The sequence below is a fragment of the Pleurodeles waltl genome, chromosome 3_1 (assembly GCF_031143425.1).
Source record: "Pleurodeles waltl isolate 20211129_DDA chromosome 3_1, aPleWal1.hap1.20221129, whole genome shotgun sequence".
Lineage (NCBI taxonomy): Eukaryota > Metazoa > Chordata > Amphibia > Caudata > Salamandridae > Pleurodeles > Pleurodeles waltl.
The window spans coordinates 1,998,216,463-1,998,238,250 of NC_090440.1; the positions used below are offsets into that span (position 1 = coordinate 1,998,216,463).

General features: G+C 45.2%; 1 protein-coding gene across 1 annotated transcript in view; it reads left to right on the top strand.

Moving 5' to 3' along the window:
- LOC138283654 (uncharacterized) overlaps nucleotides 1-21,788 on the top strand; it is a 223,433-nt gene that overhangs the window by 19,109 nt on the left and 182,536 nt on the right. Inside the window, exon 3 of the mRNA XM_069221589.1 lies at nucleotides 10,619-10,733. Within this exon, the coding sequence (XP_069077690.1) occupies nucleotides 10,619-10,733 (115 nt within the window). The remainder of the gene's footprint in view (nucleotides 1-10,618; nucleotides 10,734-21,788) is intronic.

Consider the following 21,788-nt stretch of genomic DNA (forward strand, 5'->3'; position numbering starts at 1 on the left):
TCAACTCAGGGAGTGGAGCAATGCAGGACAGAGTGCTGGGGACCTGGGCTTGGCTGTGCACGAAGGATTCAGTGGAAATGTGCACAGGAGCCCTAGCAGCTGCAGCTTACGCAGTGCACAGGATTACTGTCTGGAGAGGGGAGGCAAGGACTTACCTCCTCCAAATTTGGACAGTTGGACCACTGGACAGTCTGGGTCACTTGGGTCCACCACCTGTTTTCCAGGGGCCACGCTCGTCAGGATGAGAGGGGTCCCAGAGTACCGGTGACGCTGAAGTTTGGTGCCTGCTGAAGTAGGGGAAAGATTCCGTTGACCCACAGGAGATTTCTTCATAGCTTCCAGTGCAGGATGAAGGCAGACAGCCCCCAAAGCATGCACCACCAGGAAACAGTCGAGAAAGCTGGCAGGATTAGGCGCTACAATGTCGCTGGTAGTCTTCTTGCTACTTTGTTGCAGTTTTTCAGGCGTCCTGGAGCAGTCAGCGGTCGATCCTTGGCAGAAGTCGAAGAGAGATGCAGATGAACTCTGGTGAATTCTTGCAAGTCGTTATCTGAGGAAAAGCCCACAAGAGAGACCCTAAATAGCCCTCAGAGGAGGATTGGCCACCTAGTCAGGTAAGCACCTATCAGGAGGGGTCTCTGACGTCACCTGCTGGCACTGGCCACTCAGAGGCCTCCAGAGTGCCCTCACACCTCTGGATCCAAGATGGCAGAGGTCTGGAACACACTGGAGGAGCTCTGGGCACCACCCTTTGGGTGGTGATGGACAGGGGAGTGGTCACTCCCCTTTCCTTTGTCCGGTTTCACACCAGAGCAGGGACTGAGGGTTCCCTGAACCGGTGTAGACTGCCTTATGCAAGGAAGGCACCATCTGTGCCCTTCAAAGCATTTCCAGAGGCTGGGAGAGACATGTTACATGGCCATATTCGGAGTTACCATTGTGAAGCCACATATAGGTATTGACCTATATGTAGTGCACATGTGTAATGGCGTCTCCACACTCACAAAGTCCGGGGAAATGGCCATGAACTATGTGGGGGCACCTTTGCTAGTGCAAGGGTGCCCTCACACTTAGTAACTTTGCACCTAACCTTCAGCAAGTGAAGGCTAGACATATAGGTGACTTATAAGTTACTTAAGTGCAGTGAAAATGGCTGTGAAATAACGTGTGTGTTATTTCACTCCGGCTGCAGTGGCAGTCCTGTGTAAAGGTTTGTCTGAGCTCCCTGTGGGTGGCAAAAGAAATGCTGCAGCTCATAGGGAACCCCTGGAACCCCAATACCCTGGTTACCTAGGTACCATATACTAGGGAATTATAAGGGTGTTCCAGTGTGCCAATTGAAATTGGTAAAAGTGCTCACTAGCCTAAAGTGACAAATATAAAGTCAAAGAGAGAGCATAAGCACTGAGGTTGTGATTAACAGAGCCTCAATGACACAGTTAGGCACCACACAGGTATACACATTAAGGCCACAAACTATGAGCACTGGGGTCCTGGCTAGGGGGACCCCAGTGAGACAGTAAAAACACACTGACAAATAGGGTTTTCACTATGAGCACTGGGGTCCTGGCTAGCAGGATCCCAGTGAGACAGTAAAAACACACTGACATATACTCACAAACAGGCTAAAAGTGGGGGTAACAATGCTAGAAAGAGGCTACCTTCTCACAAGGATAACATTTTGAGGGTTAACAATCTTTGCAGATATGCTGGAGCTGACTCCCACATGATGTTGATTTCACACCATGTGCAGGACGTTTATAAGGTGTTGACACATCACAGGATTTGTTAAATGTTAGGTGGAACTACTTCAATTTTATTTTTTTGAGAACAATTTGAACTAGGTGTTGCAGTTGTGTGATTGTCACATATTTCAAAATCAGCCATCCCTCAAACATTGGTGCCTTCAGACTGCATAGTCAGCAGGAAGATGAAATATTTGAAGCTATTACGTCCAATACAGTACTCCAGACAGTGTTAGTGGACGAAGATCAAGTGCTTCTGGAAGTCCCTACTGCACATTTGATATGGGCACCTACGTACAATAAGGGCAGGTGGCAGCAGTATGGTAAGTTGAAAGCTATATATAAGTGCACACATAATGTTCCTTATCCATGGTTTACAAGGTAGATATTCAGTACCATACTATTCACCCCAGGTGCATACAAAAGAGACTAACAGAAAGATTTAGATAATGAGGTGCTTCTCTTGATTATAAAACAACAGTGTGAAGTAATTATGACTAGGAAAATACAATGGCTGCACACTGTAAATACAGCCCTGACATTTGTTGAGAATGTTACAGAAGCTGCAATCTGGTTGATTACATGGCAAACGTTATTGGAGTCAGTATGTCTAAAGTAGGTTAGCCAAAGAAAGTCCCAGGCACTGCAGGATATGAACAGATTCATACAGAAAATATCAAAACTTCCACATCACTAGATTGGAGTGTAACCAAATCAATCACCTGGCACTGCAGGCTGCCACCTTCCTGTCCCATTCTGACTGCAAAGGCAGCCATAACACTCGGAAAGCAATGACGACCGGCATAAATAGACACTCACTCCCAGAAACTAAAACCAGTTCCATATTCATTGAAACATTTTGCGCAAAGCTCATCATCAGCTCAGAAAACAAACACGCAGCTTGCTAAAAGGTTTTGTTTAATTTTTTAATAGACCAGTCAGTGCTTCATGATGTGCTTGAAACTATCAGTTTAATTCCCTAGAGAACCCTAGCTAACTGTGGAGATAAGCATAGGAATAATACACCAGCAACAGTAAAACAAGCAATTAATTTAATCTCACCTCTCACTCCATCAATGGTTCATCCCGTACCAGCATCTCTAAAGGATAGCTCTGTAATGGACAATAGCCCAGCGATTGAACAAACTGATACTCGGGTGGCTGTACAGAAGGAGTTTCAAATAGTGTTTAACAAATGCAAATGAAAGAAATTAAGTACACCCAAAAGACTGAAAGCCACTCAGAAAAAAAAATCTCCAGCTACAATTGATTGAAGCATTGCGAAAAAGAATAAATCCCAGTCTAATGATAAAAAAAGGTAGTCCACCGCCAGGTAGACTACCACTCAAATATCATCCCCAGCAAAGGGAATATAAAGAAAGCAGTTTTAGCAGCACTGACATCAGGCCAGGTGTGGCCTGGGGCAGCCAGTTTAACCACCTGATACTGCTCACAGGATGCGTTAACATTGGAAAGGTTATGTAACACCAAACATATGAGCTGTCTAATTGTAGCTGGTGGGCTGTGCAGTAATGCAACACAAAAGAACGGCTTAATCTACATCAAATCCTAGTGGGAACCTGGGAGGTGACTGTCAATCTACAGCTGGTGGGCAGAGGGACAATGTATCTCATTGAATAGTACCCAAAGTAGTATTAAATCATAGTGAAAACACCTTAAACGTTAATCTTTAAGAAAACTCCTCAACGTTAATCTTTGATCTCTCTAACTCAACAGACCGAATCCTTGACCATTTAATAGAAATTTGTCCACAGCCAAAACTGTTTAAATATTCCGAAACTAAGACTCCGAAAACGTTTATTCATTCAACCATCAGTTGGCTTGGCTGATATTTACTGGGATCGTTGTGACACATTTAAAAGTGATGTATACTCTCAATAAATCAAAACAATGTACTAAGATTATATGGGCACACAGACCACTTATGTTCTATCAATTAGGCTACGTTGAAAGACCAGAATTTCTTAGAGCAGCTGGAAAAGGTTCCCAAGAATGAACAAGAATAACCCACTCAGAAGAACATTTCGACAAAAAACCTGGGCACATAGGAAGGTGTTGAATGATTTGGGTATTGAGGTAACGTGTTAACAAACATAAAAATCTATGTTACAAAATTACATAAGAATCAACAGTAATCAGAAAACGTATCAAAATGCTGCCAAACGCTAGCCACAAGAGCTCACTTTGCTGACAGCTCATGACAATTTCTAAAAGTATGCCCAGCCTACAAATAAACATTGATTGTCTGGTTTATACAGGACAAATGGTGTCTAATGTTTCCTGAGCCATCCTTCCTTTAGCTAACATCGAGCAAGGGTGACTGGGTAATTAAAACATTTTACTAAGAAACAAGAGTGTCTCTAACACAGGAACAAATTACTGCTGAATACCAATCTCACAAATTAAGGATATAAAAAAAATCAAAGAACTAAACATGATGTAATGGAATTTTGCAGGGGCCCATAAGCACCTGGTTGATATAGATAATTCCTTTGACATTCTTTTAGATACCACATAATTTGCCTACAATAATCATAGTTTGTTGAACCATTGCCTCTGCAAAGCTTTTCTCATTATGGAGTATTAGCAAAAAAGAACAACAAAGGTCTTCCTAGTGGGAGTGAGATTATATACATTGCTTGAAAGCTCCATTTTTTATCTAGGATTATTCCGACTGGCGATTATACTCTCCAGACTCTGCTTCTTATATTTACTGGTGTACCAAAGCCTCTAGGTAAGCATCAAGGATTGTAATTAACCACGGCAGATAAATGATAAAATAGAACATCTTATTAACACTTTGTCAGCCACACATTTGTGATAACTGCCAATTTTAATAGCAATAGTTTTGCCTATTGGCAACCAAATCAGATCAGCCTCATATCGAAAGTCCATTCATTGCAGATGAATCATTGCTCCCACAATGATGCACACAGTTTAATCCATAGATTATTAGGCTATTTGAAGACATCAACCTCCTAAATGTTTATGCGTAGCAATTTAAAAGTAATAAATAGACCTGAAATTGAAAGTGACCATTATTCTCAGGCACTTTGTCTGATTCAAGCAAATTTTACCTGTGCAAATACATATAGAGGCAAGTTTGCAGAAAACAAAATTATCAATAAGTGAAAAATCAGATGGGTTTACAGCCTTAAACCAAAAATGAAAATTTGTGGAGCTTTCCTACCTACAGGCAATCCTTCCTTGATGAATGTTCAGCATCTGGCTGTTCGGCATCTGGCCAACTAGGCAAGCACATCTGGGGCAGCTTTCCTAATAACATCTACACAGTATTGAGTCAATCTCCTAAATCAACACATAAGAGGAAGGAAAAAACTCACAAGAGGGATTATTACGAGACAACCTTTCTTAAATCTTGGTACAAAAATGTCAAAAAGTTAAAGAACTCAAATAAGGGAACATGAATGCAATTTGGCTTGCAGGAGAAGAATACACAAAGAAATTTGGACAAATCTGCATTTAGTAATTGCAACTAATGACTCTAATAGGTTTTGGAAATTAGCTGTTTTTGAATCTGGTAAATATCAAACTAGCCCTGATGATCATATATCTGTGGAATGTTAGATAGATTATCTAAGCGTGTCATATAGGGGTTTAATAGAAAAGAAAGTTGTGGGTGTTTGATTTAGCAAAGTTAATAGTGGAAATTCTGTAGATCAGACTCACAAATGAATCACCTTTTCTTGGCCATTGCGTGTGCCAGGCCCTACTAGTATTTCTGTGTCCATGTTTCAATCTGATAGTGATAACTGTGCCAAACAAATGAAATATATCTAATTCCCCCGGGCTGAAAAGGATTGATTCTACAGCCAATTTACAAGAACGGCCCTAAATCAGAATCCAGTAGCTATAATTGAATAGCTCTCCTAGTAGCTGGTGTTAAGATGTTTGCAAAGATAATACTGTCTGCTTCAAGACATGGCTTTACAAAATCAAGTTGATCAAATTTACATCTTTCATATGGGGTGTTCTACTATACATACTGTTATGGCCCCAACAACTATGTGCTTAGTCAATAAGTATCACAATAGAAATGAATATGGCTGTTTCAATGACTACTATGCAACATTTGACTTTGTTGCCTGGGGGCAGATCTGGAGAACAATGCCAGACTGGTGGGCCAACAAAGGATTGTTAAATGAGATAAGACACTTGTACAATTGGGTTAGTGCTAGGTTGAACAAGGGCACAGCCTTTCATTCAAAATAAAAACTGATAAACTAAAACAAGGGTGTCTATTTTTCATCTACATGGTAGACTTCCTGCTCACCCTTGAAAATCGTTCTTGTCATCCACCTTCTTTTGGATGTTACAATAAACAATTTGATTTATGCAGATAAATGCTTCTACTTTCTAACAGATCAGTTATTTTACAAAGATTTTTAACCAAGTTGTGTGGTTTTAACATATTATTAATTCATCTAAATTACAAAGGTTTGAGTTTTCAATAATTACTCCAAACCTGCCTTCTCTTGGCTTAACAACTCAATAATGGAGGAAGTAGCACAGCATTATTATTTCAGAATGTCTAGTGAAATAAATCTTAACTGAACATGCCACTCACCCAATCAAAATGGCAGGTCTAAACCACTGATAACAAGTTTAAAGGCATTTATCAGAGGGCTTAGCCACTGGGGAAGTTTAGACTTCATTTAAATTATATTCTACACAATTGTATGGCATCATAGTATTTTGTGGCACGTTAAAACAAGCAACTTTACATGTTATCCTCACAAATGATACATTCAATGTTGTCACTTAGGAAGTTACGTCTCAGGCCCACCATTGTTTAGACCTAGTTTTAACTGCAATATCAACTCTTCCACATCAGCATCTATGGCTCCACCAGGGTAAATGCATTAAGGCAGACGGATTCTTTGAAATACAAAGGATTGATGGTGGAGATATTAGAGGTATGTGATAGATATATACCTTGGAAAGATGTTGGGTATGAACAACAGCCTGAAGAAAGATCATGTGTGGTCCCATTCCTAATAATGCCTCCTTTCGAAAAAACGACTTAAGAAGTAGCAGCTTCCCAGTCCTGTCATGTAATCTTTATATTACACTCCCAAAGAAAATAAGGACCATCAGCAACCACTGAGAATTCAGACAAACGTCTTGGCTTTTCACAAAACCATGACCAAAGTGGCAATTAGGTCACAACCCTAATCGGTTTGCACATGCAACCTGGAGACCAATCCTCACACTCTTTTTGCTTTCCATCATAAATGTACACACAAACACTTAACACTGATACAGCAAAACCCTTCTCTTATCAGCGCACCTCAGAAGTCAAGGCCACTCATCTGAGGATCATAAAAGTGCTTTGAGCCCTTGTTACGTGGTAGAGAAGCACTCACACACACTTTATCCCTTGGGTTTACACTCCCAGGTAGCTATTAACCAGGGTGGAGTCAGAGAGCCTGAGGTGAAGTCAAGGTTCTACTTCACCCCAGTCAGTAACTAGCTGGAAGTGCCCTCCCCCTTGAACAATATTACTTTTGTAAATAATACACTCTAAATTGGGGGACATTTTTTTTTCCTGGTACTGTTTAGGTAGGGGATTGAAGAAGCAACCTGTTGGACATTTTGGGCATGTAGCTCCACCATTTTTATCTCATTTAAATGCAATGTAGTGAACAGTGGCGGCCCATCCTTTAGGGCGGAGGGGCCACGCCCCCCACCTTTTGCCCCGCATGAAGAGTGCCTGTCGCTGACAGACACTCTCCATGTTCAGCTCAGGCAGCCAGGAGCAGACATGAGAAATTTGCGCAGACTCCTGGCTGCCTGAGCTGAACTTTGCTGGGCTGAGGAGGTCACTGCTCCTATGGGCGTGACCTCCTCGGCTCAGCAAAGGTGCCTCGAGGCCCTCCCCTGGGTGATGAGGAAAGCGTCACCAATTGACACTCTCCCTGGGCGCTTCAGGTTTAAGCCCTGAAGTGCCCAGGGCGAGTGTCAATCAGTGACACTTCGTCACAGAGTTGGGTGGGGTCAGCAGTCTCACTGATCCCATCCCACTCTGTGACGAGGCTGAGACGGCTGAGACTGCTGCCTTCCCTCATTGGCTGACCTGAGGTCAGCCAATGAGGGAAGGCAGCAGTCCTAACCCTCCTGGAACCTGGAGGCGGAAGGTAAGTGTGTGTGTGTGTGTGTGTGTGTGTGTGTGTGTGTGTATGTGTGTGATGTTTTAAATTGATTGTTTGGGGCGCGCGTGCATGTTTGAGTGTCATGAGTGTTGTTAATGGATGTACGTGCGTGTGTGTGTGAAAGAATGAGTGTGTGCGATCTTTTAAAATGAATGTTTGGTGCGTGCGTGCATGTTTGAATGGTATGAGTGTTGTTAATGGATGTGCGTGCGTGTCTGTGTGTGAAAGAATGAGTGTGTGAGTGTGTGTGTGTGTGTGTATCCCGCCCGCCCCCTCCCTCCTAAAGCTGCCGGCCGCCACTGGTAATGAAGGCCTAGTTTTGAGGGTCGCAAAAACAAACATATGAAAAAGCGTTTAGGCCCTGTGCAAGAGTCAAGAGGGATAGAAACCCAAGTACATCCTCCTGATTGCAACATCATAACACCCAAGAAACTTGGGTGCTGCATGAATCTAGTCAGTCATGCCCTATATATAAAAGTAGCAGCCCATAGGATCATGAGAAAATATTTGAGAGATTGCATTACGCTGCCAGGGCGCTCCCAGGAAGACTAGGAGTCTGTACAGGCTCTCTCCAGCTCAGCAAATCTGTTGCTGGGCTGGAGAGAGCCCTGTGCGCATGTGTGTTTGGCCGGCTCGAGACGGCCGGGCAAACATACATGCTCTCTGACGGGGAGTGCTGAGCACTCCCCCTCATTGCTCTTCGCCCCGTGGCCCCACCCCCTTTCCCCAAAAACGATAATAAACAATGTTTATTATAGTTTTTATGAAAAAGGTTTGCAGCTGCCACTGTTGGCAGGAGGGCAACGCTCCTCCACCCTTATGGAGGAGCCGTCCCTGGGTATCGTTTAAAATCAGAGCTGTTTGTCATATGCAAGATGGGGGCAATATAGGTCCAATAGACAGCGTCTACCCGTTGACGAATGTGTGACTACAGAGAAGACCCCCCTCATTCTGATCCATGAATCCCGTATTTTCCCCAAATCAGGTTTATGTCATACTGGAAAGCTTATTTGTATGAGAGCATACACAGCCTCCCTTTCAGCCTAGTCCGATTATATCGTAGCACCCGTGTGTTTGCACATCCTTGTGGAGGAACACACAGATCCCCTGCGCATTTACTAAACAGGCCCCTCTTTGGGGTCCAATTGGGGGTCACCTTTGTCGCCTTACTGTGGCACCGCCTTCAATCCATTTGCCTCCAGCAGCCTAACTTGCTTGCTTTCAGGCTTAGACTGTGCTCCTTGCCAGCGCACTAATTTGTTACCCCCTTGTTGCGCGGATGGGGGCCCACTTCAGCCGCTACTTCCTGTCCAAGGCCGCCACACTTGTGCCACGTGGCTTGCCATGAGTTTGGTTTCAGTTTGTGGCTGCCCGCTCAGCGAGGCCCATGGCGTACTTTCAGTGACCCTGTGCTCTCAATGGGAATGCCAGCTCTTACCAGCGCTGATGATTTGTCTAGATTATTAGTGGGCACAGAGATTCGCCCAGAGCTCTCCGGGTGTGCATTTTACGCCGTCTTTTAAATTTTGAAATAGTATAATTGAGCTAGACAGCAAAGTATTTTTCATTGTTCACTTAAATTAATCTGAGTAGATATTATTGGAGGTGCCGGAAGCTCACTGATAGCTGAGTAAATGTGTGCCTCTACGCGATGAGACCCTTCAAATGAACCGCTATTTGGATATTTAAGTTTTCTTTTCACTTATTCCCACTTTCTATTGTTATTGACTCCACTATTTTCGCATACTTGGAAAACTTTAAGGTTGCAATACAGACATACAGATTGAAATGATTCCGTGGGTACCTTTTATTTCAGAAAATTATAGCAACTGAGATAAGAGCCATTTTCATGTACATATACCGCCTTCTGCACAGGAAATTGATTCGTTCTAAAGCTCCTTCTCCAATGGCAATGGCATCTTCTGTGAGCTAGATGAGCATTCTGATTCATAATTAGAAGTCTATGATCTTTACATGCGGCTCGGGAAAGATGACGTAGTGACATGTGGTCTGATGATGCGATGAGGCTTATGTTAAGTATTAGCTATGGACATCTTAGATATCGGCCAGCTAAGCACCAATCAAAACTCAGCATTTTGGTAATGAGCAGCTGTCTGATTTACAAAATACACAAAAAAAATTCTCAAAATGATATAAAGCATAAAACAAATGGAAATGAAACATAAGACTGTGCTATGGTACGGATTGAGGGGACAGATGAACATGAAATAGGAGGCAGTTCCACTAATGTGCTACAAAGTCTAAGGGCTGTGCACCTGTGTAACGATGTAATCCAAAGAGAACAAACATTTCCTCATGACCTGCGGCATTTGTAAATATATATCCCAAATATTTTTTCTGTGTCCTCTTGTTGTTTTTGTTTCTTACTCATATTTCCTGTATTTTGTTTTGCTAAAGCGGGGTCTGGTTCTTCTTTTTTTCATTTTTTTATTTTACTGTCTCCTAAAATTGGGTTTTGAGGACTAATGGTTAGGTATAGTGCCTATCCTCCTGGGTGTTTCTGGATTTGGAAAACCAAAGGTTTTCATGCAGGGTCTCTCCTTTGGGGTGTAAGTTTGATTTAGGGCTGTTGCAGGACATCCTTCCACTTAGACAGGTTTAGGTCTAGTCCTTCTGGTCAAGAACCCCTATTGTAACCACTCCGATATTTTTTCCTAGTCTTCGAAAAACATGAGCACCACAGACCGCGTGAGGCTGGAGCAAGTTACGCTGAGTATGCTGCAGGAGAGGTGCTCGAAGGCCGCAGAACACATCCATTTTCAGCTGAGACCAGGTGAATTCTTCAGATCTACAATGTAATGAGTGACTGAGGGGAGGGAGTGAAGGCAGAATTTCTCGACTGAACTATTTTTTTCTGTCCGAAATATGTTATGTTATGATAAATACATCAGAAAGGTAGCTTAGTGGGGTAATGCAAAATACAAGCCATTGATTCCAATTCCTTGAGGACGCCTCCACTTTTTATCCTTTCTCGTTCAATGAAGAGTACCATTAAAGTACCAAAAGCTGTAAATGCTTGTCATCATGTCTATTGAAGTTCTTGCCAACCTTACTTTTGTCCTCGCCTTCTCATCCTCTCGCTCTCTCCTTCCTTGCCCATGTTTTTCTCTTCCCCATCTCTTAGGCCCTCTTTCCATCCCCTTCCTCCTCTCTCCTTGCTGTCTCGCTCCCTCCATCCTTTGCCCCTGTGTATGGGTTATTCCTTGCTCTTCTGTGTCTGAATGGATAGATAGATGCCTCTTGGTATGTCCAAAGAGACTGAAAGGCAGGACAAGGGTTGTCAATGTATGTAACAGGTGGCTGTTGCAGTGAAAAGTTATTTTAAAACTTTATCATTTTGCTTAATCACAACAAAACATACAGTAAACAACTCATGGTGTGAGTAAACACATATCCTAAAAGGCGAATAAACCGATAGTTCAAGAAGTACAGCAGTGTAATGGACACATAGCAGTGGCATAATGAAGGCCCCCATAGCCCCTGCAGTGTGTGTGGGGGGGGGCCTTGAACTCCAGAGGGCCTCCTCAGCACAGAACACTGTGCACAGGTGGCAGTACCCTTACTGAGTCCACGGGGGAGGAGGCCCCCTATTGGTACTTCATCTCCTTTCCCTCCTCGTCTTCTTCCCTGCAGCACGCAGGCTCTAAACTCTCCTCAGCCTATCACGACGCTGCTGTCACCAGCATGACAGCAGCGTCGTGCTTGGTGTGAGTGGCCAGGTTTGGCACTCACACAGGGAATGGGACCCTGTGCACTTTCTCCTCTCGTCTGTGCAATACAGCCGGGTGGAGAAATGCAAAGTGGTCTTGTCTGTTTGGCCGGCCCAACACAGCTGGCCAAACAGACATGCACACTTATGGTGCACATACCCCTCCTCCTCCAGCCCTCCTCCAGCTCCCTCCATCTCAGCCCTGCCCCACCCTAACCTGGCTCGCATTGAAAAATAAAATGATAATAACATTCCGTTATTATCATTTTATTTTTACTTTTACTTTAATGAAGTGGAGCGATGCTCCTCCACCTTAGCAGAGGAGCCGCTGCTGTCTGTCTATGATTCGGAGAGATCAAGTGGGTTTGCGCGCAACAGTAATATCATATTTTATTGGTCAGTGGGTGTCCTAGTTCATGCCCCCATAGTTCTCATCTGTTATAACCAATATTAAATGAGGCAACTGCTTTGAGGCCATCGGATACCTAGGAACCTGCACACGCAATGCACAGTGCAATCTTCTCACCACAAAATGGTGCAAGTCAGCGACGTTCATAAATCGTATGTCGTCAGCATGGGAGACGGCATGACCATCCTGGACCAGGTCTCCGAATGTGTGGAGTTTGTGTTACAGTAGTGTAGGTTTGACCAATTTCTCGTTCGCAATAGGAAACCATTGATTGACCACTAAAGGCAGAGCAGGGGTATAGGGGACCCGAGCATTCAGCAAAGTCTTCTCCACACCCAGCAAGTAGTTGAAAGCATTTGATATCTGTGGAGTCCATTGGGATGCCTCTAGGGAGAATGGAACGAATAGGCAGTGACCCCGCCAGGCTTAGCATAGGGGAGACTCGTGTCTGTGTGTTACCAATTGTGTGCAAATTGGCACTGCGCAGCCAACTGTTAGAGGTGGAGATGAGGTACTCCTCGCTCATAGGGAGGTACCAACATGTTCCAGTCTATCTGGGGTCTGCAGCCAGTCCAGATGAACTCCAATAAGAGGCTTTGCAGATGCTCAAGAAGTTGTTGATAAGAGGTATGGGGATGTTCAAGAAGAGGTACAAATAATGGGGGAGTACTACCGTTTTGATGAAGGCACTACAGCCTGCCATAGAAGTAGTGAGCCTAAGCCATCTCTCTAAATGTGTAGTCAGTTTGCCTATAGCTTGCCCGTAATTCAGCTGTGTCATCTGTTCTTCCTTGTGGTGCAATTGAATTCTTAAATATTTAGTCAAGCCATTGCACCATTCCAGGGGGAATTTACACATAACCGGGGTGGTGCTGTCCGAAAGTGGGAACAGCTCAGATTTGGCCCAGTTTATATGGAGGCCGGAGAATCTGCCAAACCAAAAGATTTCCTGCAGAATGGATGTCAGGTTATTCACTAGAAGATGGATGAACAGTACAATGTTGTCCGCGTACAGAGAGAGAAGCAAGGTGCCGTGTTTAAAGTGCAGGCCATGATGCAAGTGTTTTTCTTGTGGTTTACGGACTAAAGGGTCCATGGCTATGATGAATAGTAATAGTGACAGGGGGCACCCCTGCCTGGTTCCCCTATGTATGGCGAAAGGCTCTGGCAGAGAGCCATTGGCTCGCCTGCGGGACATTAGGTAAAAGTATAGCAGCCGGATGAGTGCAATACACCAGAGCGGCATGCCTCGTTTGTGCAGTGTTGAATATAAAAAAGACCATTGAAAAGGAGATACATGCCTTTTCTGTGTCCAGTAGGGCCACAGTAGCAGGCATGCTTGGTGATATTCTATACAGAAGTGAAAAAACAGTATGCAGATTAAGTGAAGTGGAGCGATGGGGCACAAAGCAGGGTTTCATGGGAGAGATAGGTTTGTCCATGAGGAGTGACAGTCTGATCGCTAGGATTTTAGCCAATATTTAGCCAATATTTTATTTTTTAAATTAAGTAGTGACAAATGGGCAGTACAAAGTGCAATAGTGTGGATCCTTCCCCTGCTTTAATAATAAAGCGATCAGTGCCTCACCCAACTCAAGGGCTGCAGCATACATTTGAGGTGCTGTGCTAGGAGCATGTTTATATGTCAAGTAAAGACACCTGTCCCGGCTACGTACATTAGCCCCGGCATGGGGCATCCTAGACGGACATACGCATCGCATAGTGTCACTGTACGCGGACGATGCGTTAATATTGTTACAAAATGACTCAGAATCCCTACCTGACTTGTTGGGGTTGCTACACAAATTCGGGGTGGTGTCCGGGTTAAAAGTGAATTGGTCAAAATCCTGCCTATTCCCTATGCGACCAGTACCTGAAACACACCGGTTGACCGCTACCCCGGGTGACCTGAAATGGTGCTACACCACATTTAAATACTTGGGAATAAATGTATATCACGACCCACAAGATCTCAAAGATGGCAACCTGGGACAAGTGATACGCTCTGTCAGGGGCTCACTGTCTTTCTGGTGCTCGCTCCCACTCTCTCCCATGGGAAGAGTGGCTATAGCAAAGGTGATAATACTGCTGCGTCTGCTGTATTTCTTCATGGTGCTCCCATTGGTGCTCCCGGCTTCTTTTTTCAAACCACTGAACAGCATACTAATAGACTTAATATGGGGCAAGAGCTGCCGTCGTGTGGCGCTAACAAAAATACATCAACCACTAATGATGGGAGGGCTGGGGGCACCAAGATTTGAATTATACTATGCCTCCGCCCAGCTACAATGGGTGTTTCAATGGCTTGATAATCTCACGAATGAAGAAACACAGACGATACTCACGGATCTAGGACACACTAGCATATTACAATACCTGATGAACCGAGATGGATCAACGCACACACAAAACAGTCTACTAAATGTCGCTCATTGGATATGGTGACGCTTTGCACTAGCTGGGGACAAAGAGCCGCAATACTCCCCTAGGATCCCATTACTGGCCATCCCGAAAATCGAAAACATAGCAGGAAAGGTAGGCCTGAACACTTGGCCAGAGAAGGGCATACAAACAACGGGTGATATTTATAGGGAAGGTCCCATCCTAACATACGAGGCACTGTCTAACGCCCATAATTTGGGACAGGGAAGCTTCATAGCATTCGGTGCATTACGACACTTAGCTCGCTCAACCTGGAAATGTGGGCGAAATGAGCCAAAAACTGCCCCTATATTACATGATTTGTTAGAAAGCGCAGCAACTCCAATAAACGTATCCAGAATATATAAAATCCTGACAACGCATATCGAACATGGGCAGGAACAAGCAAAAAATAGGTGGGATTAGGTCCTTTCCGAGCCGCTCTCAACAGAAGCCTGGAACCAGGCTATGAAAATGATTTATGAAGTATCACGCAACCCCCGATTCCGTTACACCCAGTTCAATTATGTACATCAAGCATATTTATCACCTCACCAACTAGCACGCATGTTCCCCCAAACGCCACAGAGGTGCCCTAGATCCGGCACCACAGAAGCCACCTTTTTCCATATGACATGGGAATGCTCACCAATTCAAAATACATGGAATGATATTATAAATCTGTTGACTGAGTGGACTGATATTCCAATGTCTCCTATTCCAGAGCTATGTCTATTGGGTATAGGGGTAAGATCTAAAAGACGGAAGCAGACACACAGATGCATTGCACTAGCACTAGTGTTGTACAGACGCCTGATAGCCATGCATTGGAAAGCACCCAGTGCGCCTAGCAAACATCAATGGCAAACGGAGCTACTGCACTGGGCAAAAGCAGAAGAACAGACACTGCACTCACTCCAGGATACGGGGATCCAGGTTAAGGGAGTAGAGACCTGGAGCTCCTTTGTGCACTTTTAGAAAGCAAAGATGATGAATTACCTCCCTGAATAAACTACACAAACGAGTAATAACTAATAAATCATAGCACACACCTGGAGTGACGGAACAATTAAATACACTAGTGAATACAGGGTGCAAACCACATAGTGTACAATAACAGTAACACCAGGAATCGCAGGAACACGTATTGGAGGACGTGGCATGACACGAACGCACCTTGCAATGAATCAAATATAGGAGTGAAAGGGCATAAATGCTCTACCTGTCGCAGATAGCCTGGGTGTGGAGGCCTAACTCCACAGACACGCCCACCTCACCGACACTGCCCCCTGTGCATTTGTGATTGCTGAACTTCCCCCACCTGCCCACACCCAAAATTATTGCAACAGTATATATCGTTCCACGCCGGAGGATGCTGGAGGGTCTGCTCGCGATCGACGTGTGCTGTACCGTCCTCCTCCTCCCTCTCTCCTCCTCTCCCCCCGCGCGCACACTCGCTCAGATTTCTCCCGACCTTAACTCCTCTCTTTTTTCTTTATATTTTTAGGTTCTTTTTTTTGCCTATCTTTGTTTTCTGCCGTATGTTATAAGCCATATAGTGATTGCTGAGTATATAATGTTTCCAAACTTCTTGCTTAAATAAACAAACGGTATTGGTATCGTTAACATGCAAATTTAACAGGGAACAATGTTGAAACATGGAAAGAATTGAGAACTTTGGTAAACTTGCATATAACTGTAACTTTCTTTATTGTCACTGGCGATATAATATACAATAAATACATAAAAAAAAAAAAAAAAGTAAAAGACACCTGTAAGGCTGTCCAGGCCAGGGGCCTTTGACCCATTCAGGGAGTCGATCGCCTGTGTAATTTCCTCTGTGGATATAGACTTACTTTGGAATTGCCTCTGAACATCTGTCATCCAGAAGATGGCAATCTCTGTGCATTGCTTGTGCATTGTCATCGCAGGTTGCATGAGATGTGCACAGCTGTATGTAATATTGAAGGAGCTCATCTAGAATGTTGCGGTTGTCAGTAGTACTGCTCCCGTCAGGCCAAAGTAGCTCAGAACCATATCCACCCACCTCAGTGTGGGCGCAGTAATCTCGCCAAAGTATGTCCTGGATGTTCACCTACCACATGTCAGCGGGCCCTCACATATTTCCCCTAATAGGCCTGTTCATGCTCAGCCATTTCTCGATATTCATCTAGTAGTACCACATGGCGGTGCGTCTGGGGGCTGCTCTGGGGTTGAGAGTCAACACTGTTGTAATCTGTCAATTTTGGCTCAATACAAACCAAAGTGTTGTGGATCTCACGCCACGCAGTGCCCGATGGGCTTTGCTTGGGAAGCGCCATAGCTGTTCTAATCCACCCCATGGCAAGCTAAGGTCCAGCAACACTGGGGAATTGTCCAATAGTGTACGAGGAAGATGTGACACCGATTCCAACCATGGGGCAGCAGTCGCTGGACAAACCAATATTCGATGCGAGACCACACGTTATGGGGTGCGGACTAGAATATATTTCCCAGGGTAGATGCGTGTTTCAACCCCCATGCACGTGTAAGTAAGTATGTGTCACTAAGGTCTTGGAAAATCTTCAGTAACCACGGTTTGATGCAGGGCGCTGTACCTGTAGAGTCCAATAATGGGTTCATAGTTATGTCTAGATCCCCTCCCATCACGAATAGATCATTATCCACACGTCCCATTCCTGACAAGAGATCCTGGTAGAAGTCGGGGAAGTCCACGTTCAGGGATATCTGTTACATAGAACTATACGATGACCGTCCATGGTCCCTGCCACAATGACACACCATCCGACGTCATCAATAATGCTAGCAAAGGGGTGAAAGGGCAGACTCCTATGAATGAGTGTACACACTCTAGAGTAGGTACTGTAACTAGAGAAATATCTATGAAGGCCCAATGTGGAAGTAAAGTTGGAAGAGGCCTCAGGGAATAGGTGCATCTCCTGCAAAAATGCAATTTTAATGTCATGGCTAGTAAGGTAGTGAGGAACCTGCTTGCCTTTGCAAGGGATGTTGAGTGCTCTAATTTTCCAAGAGAGGCACTTCATTTCAGCCAGTTGTTCCCTTGTCTTTTCGTGTCGCTGTCATTTGACAAGTTGTATGTGTGCGCAATTGTATACAATGGTGATTCTGGTGCATTCCTGGCAAGCTATTTCAACAAATAGCAGCAAAAACCCCAACACTATCCCTTTCCCTCCCCCACCCACACTAGGCCCAGTGAATCCCAGAACTTACGATACAAACAACATATACCTGAACAGTATCCAAATCAGTATACACCTTGGTTGTGGACAACACTTCGGCAACAGGCCCGCTGATAAAGTGAGTAGCACTGGATAGAGCATAAGAGTGGGGTGCATTTAGCAAGTAAACAAGGGCCCAATCTGCAACAGGAACCCTTTTGGGGCAGCTAGTTAGTCCAGGGGATGTAACAAGCAAGAATAAACAAACACAAATGATGGACGGAATGCGGAACCAATCAAACATTCACCCCAGTCACAGATCTGGGTTTAATCCATCAGTTCCTTTGCTCACCATGCCACCCTAGTTTGAACTCAGCCATATGCAAATCAGTCTTGACCATGTTCCCCATGCGAACAGTCCAGCCCGAACTGCCAGGCCAGGTCCTCCCTGGACCAGAAACAAGCATCCTGGGACCGGTTTCATGGTATCACCCTTCATCAGCCAGGCTAGCTTGAATCCAGTGGCATAGTGAGCCTGTGACCCACGTCTGGGCATGCCCGGCGCACTTAAGGAGACAAAAGTAAACAAACACTAGACGGAATGTGGAACCATTCAAACATTCACCACCAGCCACAGATCTGGGTTTAATCCATCTTTCTTTTGTAACAAACAATGCATTATAAGGTGAGCTGTACACGACTGCTTATCAGTAGGGTGGGAAAAGATCCATGCTGGCAGAGAAATGAAGGTCCGGAGGGGAGGGGCCCGTGTCTTGTGGCGAGGTAGAGACCTTTCCTTACCATACTGTTGGCAGAAGGTCAGGGCATCTACTGGGTTATCAAAGAAGCAGGCCTTACCATTGTGCTCAACCCAAAGCCAAGACGGGTAAAGCATACTATTTCAAAGGCCTTGCTTCTGCAGAAGAGTTTTAATGTCTGTGAATTTGCGCCCAACTCCTGCACTACCATTGTGAAGTCCGGGAAGAAGTAGATGACAGACCCTTGGTATTGTACCAGACCTTGTTTGCGCACCTGCCAGAGCACTGTGTACGGTCTCTGAAATTAAGGAGGCAGGCAATTATTGGGCGTGGGGGGCCCCCGGGGAGGTGGGCGCGGGCTGAGAGTACAGTGAGCTCTCTCCACCACAAAGGTTGATGTGAAATTTTAGCAGTCAAATAGTTAAGCAAGGAGACATTTTTCTGCGGAACCTGCTTCTAGGTCCTCGTTCTTGACTGCAGTTGTACAGTTCATTCATATGTTCTGGTGACCCAGTCGTTCCCCCATACGGTCCAGCCTGTTGGTGTCATATTTGAACTGGGCATCAATAGAGCAGAAGCCCGCCCAGAGCTTCACCATGATAGCATCCACACCTGTCAGTGGGACAGAGAACGCGCACCTGCAGCGCTGTTCTTCATATCTGATGGAGCTTCTGACCTACCGACCTCCTTAGGCCTGCTGAATGTGAGTTTCCGCTGCTTGGTATCCCCTCACACCATGGTCAGTGAGTCTCTCGAGGAGTGATATCCCAAGAGTGCGATGTTTAGCCATGATCTGAGTAGGGGTGGCTATAGGCTAGGTCTGTGTGCCTTCACAAATACTCCCCAGGGCGCAGAAGAGCGGTGCAGTCATCCACAGTGGAATGTGCAAGTGGTAAGTGTATAGGGCGCTAATAGAGCGATTTGCGCAGTCTTGCAGGTGTGCTGTGAAAAGTTTAATTACTCTGGTTGATAAATTCTGAGGTGTATTAAGGGGTCGATTTTTAGACAATATTCTGAGTCTCAGCAAAAATCCCACATGTATTGTATGCAAACAAGTGCTACTTCAGAAGGAAGAGGAGAAGGCTGACACATGATTCAAAGTCTGACTAATGTGCTGTAACGCTGGACAACAACAGTGAAATTGCTGTTCTTGACTCATAGGAAGCGTCCATGATTTTGCATACTAAGATGGTGATCGTCAGCACAACTTACCATTGAAGGTGCCAGCCGGGCAATGGTTCTACCTCAGAGAAGCTAATAAGACTGTCCTGAAGCATTCGTGAGCATAAGGGTTGTCAGCACGCGCCACCAGCTTGCCATGTAAAACACCCCATCCTTAGACAGCAACATAAAATGAGGTTCTGACATAAGCTTTAGGGGATACATCTAAGGAATTTCACCAGGAGCAAGCTGTCTTAATCGCAGCGTCTTCTTACCGTCCACACTCACCTCCTGATATCCTCCACACTTACAACTTTCCACAGTGACATTCCATGGTATGTTAGCATTCTTGTCCCTGTAAGTTAACAGAACTACAGCAGGGGGATAATGCAGAAGGTTAGACAGACGAATTGTTTCTCTGCTACCCTACAGGTAGCTTTGACTCAGTGTTTTAAATAACAGACGTGCTCCTAGAGTACCTTACAGAGCCACGGAACTCTACCATGGATACTCAGGCAGGCTGGAAGTCCATTGTTAAAATGCAAGATATACTTGGGTAAGCAACGTTTATCCTCAGACCCCCCAGTCTACAAATAACACATGCTTTAATGTGTACAGGTTAGCAACCATTCTTCACACAGTTTCAGTAATTTATGGGATTTTGGTCGTAGATGCAGCCATGAACTAATGACTTGATTATTCGCCACCAATTAAAAGTTCCCAGTGCTGAACTAAGAGTTATGTTGTTTGAAAGAAACAAGGCCATGTCTCTGAGGTACAACACTCACACTTCACCGGCTTCTCATGATTGATAGGATTACTTTAAAAAATACCTGTTTACTAAGTACACGCCTCTCTTAACTTAGGGGGTCATTACAGCTTCCAAGCTGTAACCGCTGGGCGGCCGCCAATGCAGCCGCACTCCTGCGGTGCCCATTTGAACATCCCCGCTGGGCCGGCGGGCGGAAACCAATTTTCCGCCCGCCGGCTCAGCGGGGATGTAGGCCGCAACATGGGAGCCGGCTCCAAGTGGAGCCGGTGGTGTTGCGGCCGTGCGACGGGTGCAGTAGCACCCGTCGCGCTTTTCACTGTCTGCGAAAAGCCGCTTGGGGCCCTGTTAGGGGGCCCCACGACTCCCCGTACCGCCAGCCTTTTCCTGGCGTTTCATACCGCCAGAAAAAGGCTGGCGGTCGGGGACTCGTAATCCCCTAGGCAGCGCTGCTAGCAGGGTCAAATCTGGCGGAAATGGGCCAGGAAGCACCGCCAGCCTGTTGGCGGTGCTTCCGTCATTTTAGCCCTGGCGGTCTAGTACCGCCAGGGTCAAAATGACCCCGTTAGTCTTTTTTTTAACTTCAGTCGATCTTTAACGGTTGCTCTTCATCTGGGATATACCAACTGCTTCACATTTTTAAGGCAAGGTTTACATCTGCTTATTACTGAAATTACATCCGTGAGATTGTTCGTGAAACCTCTCTCCCCACCCCGATTCTCACCCTCTTCCCCTGGTTTCTGGGTTCAAGTGATGCAGGTCACACAGGCAGAAGGCAGCAGATCAGCACAGCAAAGCAGGGGTCCAGCAGAGTGCAGTCCAGCACAGTGGCAGCCCTTCAGCAGCACAACAGTCCTTCTTCGTGGCAGAGTAGCTGCAGGTCCAGAAGTGTACTGACGTGGTGGTGTCTGAGGTCCAGTTCCTATATCTGGTGGTGCCTTTAACATTGGGGAGACTTCAAAGACCTGCCTTTGAAGTGCACTGGAGTCCTCTCTTCCTGCCCTGGCTCCATACTCACTTCAGGGGGGTCTGGAGCCTTTTTGGGGGGATATGGCATAACTTATTCAGGTGTAAGTGAGGCTTGGTCCAACCTCCCCCTCCCATCCTGCCAGGATGGCCCATCAAGTTACACCTAAGCTCCCCTTGTGTGTGGTCTCTAGGGAGAATACACAAAGCCCAGCTGTCACCAACTGAGACAAGTGATCCGAGGCAGGCAGCAGGCACCAAATGGCTAAAGTAAGAAAATGCCAACTTTCTAAAAGTGGCATTTTCAGAATTGCAATTTAAAATCTCACTTTGCTATACGTTAGGATTTCAAATTGTGATTCCAGAGACACAAAACTTGGAGTTATCTCTTCACATTTGTAAATTATGCTTATAAAGTGGAATAAGATAATCCCAATGGTATCCTATGGGAGGGTT